Source organism: Gopherus flavomarginatus, chromosome 15 (assembly GCF_025201925.1).
Source record: "Gopherus flavomarginatus isolate rGopFla2 chromosome 15, rGopFla2.mat.asm, whole genome shotgun sequence".
Lineage (NCBI taxonomy): Eukaryota > Metazoa > Chordata > Testudines > Testudinidae > Gopherus > Gopherus flavomarginatus.
In genome coordinates, this window is record NC_066631.1 from 31,301,993 (window position 1) to 31,307,992 (window position 6,000).

At 44.4% G+C, this 6,000-nt stretch overlaps 1 protein-coding gene across 1 annotated transcript in view; it reads left to right on the forward strand.

Moving 5' to 3' along the window:
• The window catches only part of MYO18B (myosin XVIIIB), a 198,344-nt gene extending 193,327 nt beyond the window's left edge, over positions 1-5,017 (forward strand). Inside the window, exons 43-44 of the mRNA XM_050924023.1 lie at positions 1,692-2,941; positions 4,859-5,017. Coding sequence (XP_050779980.1) covers positions 1,692-2,940 — 1,249 coding nt within the window. The 3' untranslated portion in view covers position 2,941; positions 4,859-5,017. The remainder of the gene's footprint in view (positions 1-1,691; positions 2,942-4,858) is intronic.
• The last annotated feature ends 983 nt before the right edge of the window (positions 5,018-6,000 follow it).

Below are 6,000 nucleotides of genomic sequence, written 5' to 3' on the forward strand. Positions count from 1 at the left end.
CCACCGGCAGACCACTCATCGGTGCACCAAATCAGCCTCCTTATCCACCCTCCCAACAGCCTCAGACACCCACCAAACCATCAGGGAGGCAAGATGGATCTCTGCAGAGCACCACATGATAGTAAAAGCTCCCTCCTCATACTGCCTCCTCACAACACTCAGCCAGGAAAGAGCAGACATAACGATATCTGCACGGGCACTCGATCCGCTTTCATCTGAGAAGAGATCGCCCTGGTGGTGTCTTGGACTCGGGGCTGTACCCAAATGGCCCAGAGTCAGAGACATGTAGTGGCGACAGGGCTGTCAGGGAGTCCTCTCGCCATCACCTTCCATAGGATCCTAACCAGAAATGCTGCTTGACCGCCAGGCAGGCTGTCAGTATCAAGCCTTGGTTTTGAGTGGCTGCTTTCAGAGGAGCTGGCATCTCCCATTCCTAGTGGAGGCCTGGAGAATCTCCACGGACAGTGGGAACTGTTACTTCACCAATAGCCTTTCTCAATGAGGCATGTCACCTGATTATTGCATTTCCTCCTGCTCAATGTGTCTGCCCCTAAAAAAAAAAGCTCCAGAGTCAACAACAATAATGTTCCATTCCGATACTTGCTGATACTGTTTACCAAAAGATAACATGTCCTTGTTAAGAGAACGGTAGGGAATTCTAAAGACACGCTGTATTCCTTTACTAGTGAAAGCTACTAGCTTTAAGAGCATCATCCCATTAATAATAGCTACGACAACGATAGCTGTCAGTTGACAGGGATTAATTAGCAGAGCCTGCATCACTCCTGTAATTAAAAATCAGCATTTGTGGTTGTTTGCAGAAGGAATTCCCATATCCCCTCCACCCCCGCCCCTCAGGTCTCTGTGGCACCATCTGCCAGCTCTGCTCAAGTCTTCCATTTGCTGGCGAATGGATTCTCCCCAAATTGCGATGATTTTAAAAGGGCAATAGATGACGTTCAAAAAAGCAAAGGTTAACTAGCACCACTTGCTTTGCTCTTTCATTGGAATCTAATTTTACATCACAGCTAGGTTCCTATCTCCTGGGAGCAGGTTTTGGTTTTATCCTGTGTTCCATTCTAAAAAGCTGTTTTTAGAAAGGCAAATCCTGAAATCCCCCAAATGGAAGGAGTTTGTCCCATGGTGTGTGCTGTTCATATCCAGCCCACAGCCAGGCATTTATTTTGCTCTTATCAATTATAATTAGTTCCTCCTACCAAAGGGAGAACTGGAGAAACATACCAGGGAGTAGCATTGGGATAGTGCGCTATAATTCAGCTTCAGGAGGATTCAGTGTATCATCTTTGGGTAGTGACAGAAATCAAATAAATCCCATGTATTGCTAAAATGTATTGAGAAAGCAACCCATTTTGAGGCATGTCTTGGTATGTCAGATTCATGAAGTGCACTGTCTGTGACGTGATCTACCTTAACTCATGCATTTTAGTGTCTCTGGTTTACTCAGAGACATTTATGATGAGTTCAATTATGCTCAAAAGTGACATTTAATGAAACAGCTAGAGTTTATTTACCTGCAATAAGCAACTCCAACTTAGAGGCAATGGTTCAAGTGAGATTAGAAGGTAAGAACAGGCTTCTGGATACCAGGACGTGGCCTTTCTGACCGATGTTGCGGCTACATCAAGTCATGTAACTTAAACTAAAATGTATCTCTTTCCGTTGTTCCTTAGGATGAACAAAGAAATCAAAGATCAAGAAATGAACCAACCAGCTTCTGCACTGAGTGCTTGGAGAGGGCAATACAGAAGAACTATGGATGCGACAGATTCTGGCAAGGATGTAAGCCATTTAGCTGGCACTCAAAGATGGGAATTAGGAAGAATTGTGGATAAGGAGATTGACAGTCAGAAAAAAGCCATGGATAAATTAGGAGCTATATCTCCATCTTTGATGAGAAGGAGGTCATCTCCTACAGCAGAAGAGAAGTTTCCAAGCTCTTCATCTGCACTTTCTGAATATGTAGAAGAGCTGAGGAGGAAACAAGCAACAGAGAAAGAGCAGGGAACATTAGGATTAGAGGACACCTCTCCCCTGCCAATCTACCAAACAACTGGTGCCTCCTCCCTGAGAAGATGCAGGACTTTCAAAGAGGATGATGAGTTCCCAATAAAGTTTGGAGTCAATGAAAGTACAGGAAGTGAAGGAGCGCCTGCAGGAGCTAGCCTAGTGCGTTCATCCAGTTTAAAATGCATATCATCTGAGAACACAGAGCCAGCGTGCTCCTCAGCTCTCAAAAGAATATCAAAGTTTGGCTCCTGTGACTCACTCTTACAAAATATTGATACTTCCTGCTTAAAGTTGAGTTCACCAGCTGTAGGAGCAGATAGGTTCAATACATCGAGACTTAAGCCATGGAGAAGTTACCTTGAGCCATCACTAGATGACACAGCCAGCGCTGATCTGGGGAAAGATTCTCTGGTATTTCAGAGTAAGAAATTCAGTGATGTTATGGCTGAAGGAAAGGAAAGCGACCCGTTCACTTGGAAAATACCAACTCTCAACTATGAAAGGAGAACAAATGTTGATTTTGATTACTTCCTTCCAGCAATTCGCAAATCCCAGTCAACAAGCAGTTTGTCCGGACCTGTCAAGGACAGGAGAGAAGGCCAGAGGCCAATGAGCGTTCATTTTGAAGACCAGGATATGGCAGTCAGCACTTTTTTGTCTGAAATAAAGACCATTTCAAAGGCCAAAGAGGATGCTGGAAACCTCTCCGACTCATCTTCATCCTCTGGCTCGATCGTTTCATTTAAAAGTGCTGACAGCATCAAGAGCCGACCAAAGATTCAAAGACCAGAAGGTGAAGGATGCGCCGGAAAACTGATCATTGAAGATGCTAAAGATGAAAGGCGATGGGAGGCAGAAGGGAAAGAAGAAGATGTCAATAGCATTATGATGAAATATCTAGGAAAAGATTAAGGTAAACTTGCTGCTATACTAACCACGGCCCGTCTGTACGGTTACCTTGGGCCGGCTGTTATAGGTTTGCTATTTGTGACACTCAGCTAGAGGTTCTGCCAGCATTTCCACTGCAAATTCTCATCTCCAGAGGCTTCTGGTCTGGAATAGCCTAGCCTGGCTAATAAGCAAAACTCTACCAGAATCTACCTTTTTACTTGGCTTTATTGATAAACGGCATTAACATAACATCCCTTGGCAGTCCCTCCATACCAAATTAGGGCTACATCCTGGCCAGAGCAGAAGTAGCCCCAAGACTGCATACGCCTCCCCTCCCTCATGTGCTGCTCCTGCTCCAGGAGCCAGTGTGCAGAAGGGAGAGACCAGGGCTCCCCTCCCGCAACCCCATTTGTAGGGCATGGAGAGAGCAGGCTGTGCAGCTGTCCTGTGCGTGCGGAGTGCCATTGTGCTTAGCCCTGACTCAGGCTGTACAAGGGATAAAGGGAGGCTCCTTGCCCTTTCCTGACCCTCGTACAGCATACAGACCAGGCAGGATCTGGTCCCAAGTGAGCAGTTTAAGAACCTGGCCTTTGCTTTGCACCTGGCCAGAGGACGAAGTGTCCTGCCCCGTGAAGTGATGGCTCTGACAGCATTAGATGCAGGCAGCCCAATTCCCCACTGACACCAGTGCGCGGTGGGCATGACGCACCACCATTTGGAGCTAGCCGCGTTTTACACCCACCTTGCACTGCTGTCGGTGATGGAAGAGCAAGGGAGTCTCTTCTGAACAGACTGCTTTGAGCCTCACCTAGCCCCTTGCCCTTCCCTATTCGCTGGAATCTCCTCACCTAGCTCTTCTCACGCTGAATTACATCATGTGGCTCTGGGACGTTTTGAGACTGCATCTCTACCGTTTTACTTGTTTTATTAATCTAAAACATTGATGAGCCTGGGCCCCGAAACTCACCCCTCCAGAGAAGGTAGGTTTTGCTTCTAATCCCTCTCACTTCCTGTATTCAGCGTTTGATTCTGACAACCAGTTGAATACAATTCTCTTACTGTCTTTGATGCTTTCAGAATTAAGATTTATTACTACAATCCAGGTTTGAAAGCAAACTCCCTAATGAATGCATCATAACCGGAACTGTGTTTGAAATAGATTAGAAAAATGTTTTGTAAAAATGCAGCCTTTAGAAAAACTTATTGGATGTCAAGCTGTGACCAAATCTGTGAAGCCAACACAGGAACGGAGGACGCCGTAATAAAATATGTCTTTATGGGAAGCTGCATTTGGATAATAAGATGTCTCACTTTCCCCCAGATTTCATTTTAATAAAGTAAGTGGGGTCTATAAACTATAAAGCCATCAACCAGCCAAAAAAGCATGCCCTTTGCTCGGAAAGGAGAGTAGGAGTGCCCAAAAGGAGAAATGTCACTTCGATGCTGTTAGCTAGCACGGAAAGGACAGATGTTTGTTCGCATTAGGAAACTCTATAGAATAACCAGTGAGTGGCTCTCAGTATTGCCAGTCCCACGTGGGAGTCAGCCTCTCCGAACAGAATGTGGCATCAGTAGCTGCAGTTACATTTCAGCTGGTAGCTTGAGAATTGTTTTGTTCTGAGTTCTGTGGTATGAACCATGTCACTGAACATGCCTCTTCATACGTCTTTTTCATTTTTTAGTTTCAAGAAGTTGAGGCCTTATTTAAAGCATTCATAATTTCATGGTTATTAGAAGACAGATACATAGATGCCTGTCATTGGCTCCTCCTTGTCTGGAGCATGCTATGCTATGCCTGACCAAAAGACAATGATATGAGAAACAGAGATTCGATGTACGCTGTAATGGGAAGCTGTGTTCTGACCTCTGCTTGCTTTATACCAAATAAAATATTTGCTTCTTTGACTTAAGCCTCTTCTCTTCTTTCCTTTCCTTGCAGTGAGAACAGGCAGCTGAAAACAAAATGCATGTATTGAAAAGTCCACCACTACGTAAGTGCAGCCCACTGCCGCGGGGAGGTTTAAGAGACATCTCTCAATGTATACACACTCCCTAGAGTCATCTGCACTTAAGTCTTAATAAACAAAGTTCTTGGCAATTTTTACTTCAAATAGATTTTTGCTTTGTCATTGGATCTGTGCATTCTAATAATCCCACTCACAATTCTAGCTTCCCAGGAAAGGGCAAAACTTCCAGGGTTTATTTTACTAGGTGTTTGTAGCAAAACTGTGAAGTTCTTCAGAAAATGTCTTTCACTGCCAATGTCTAAGACACTTTTTCAATCTGCTGGCACGGTGACTGGCTCTTGTAAGGCTGAATGAGGTGGGTGTTATTACTCATTTGCTAAATACTTTTTGGCATGAGCAGAAATTTTGCACTTAGGCAATTTTCAGCGTTTCAGCCTTTAGAATTCCTCACACTCCTTTTCTGCTGCGTTTTTAGTTTAAATTAAATCCTTGTAGCAAGAAGCATTTTCTTTCTCACAGATGACTGCAAAACTTTCATATTACGGTTCATGTAAGCAGTTACACAAAGATGTTTACAATATACACAAAAGTAGGCAAATTTTTCCACGTCCTCTCCGGCTTTGTGCAGTCCTTAGCACCTCTGCCCTGCCAGCAGAGAGCATCTGATATTTTCATGTTTCCTCATGCCTGTGTCTGGTCCCGTGGTAACTTTTCCTGAGTTCTGGTGCAGTTTTTACAGCAAATAATGGAAGAACTGTGCAGTGGCATAGATTACCTCTGATTGCTGCCACACAATTTTAACACACCTGGTTAATGGCCCTGCCATTATTGGAAGCAAAACCAATCCATTGTGTAGGTTTTCCACTTACAAAAATGATTTAAATGAGATACGTGCCATTGACCTTCCAAAGTGGCGCTGAATAAGCTCATCTGTAAGGGCTGAAGTGTCATGGGCTCATCTCTAACTGTGCAGTTTAGTGGAACATGGGGCTTATTTTAACCTGTGCTTTATGTGCTACAAGCTTTGTGAATGCGCATGGCTTGTGTCTTGTCTGATGTGGCTTGATGGCAATTGCTCTGTTTGGCGAACTCCTGCTCCTCTCTCAGAGAGAAC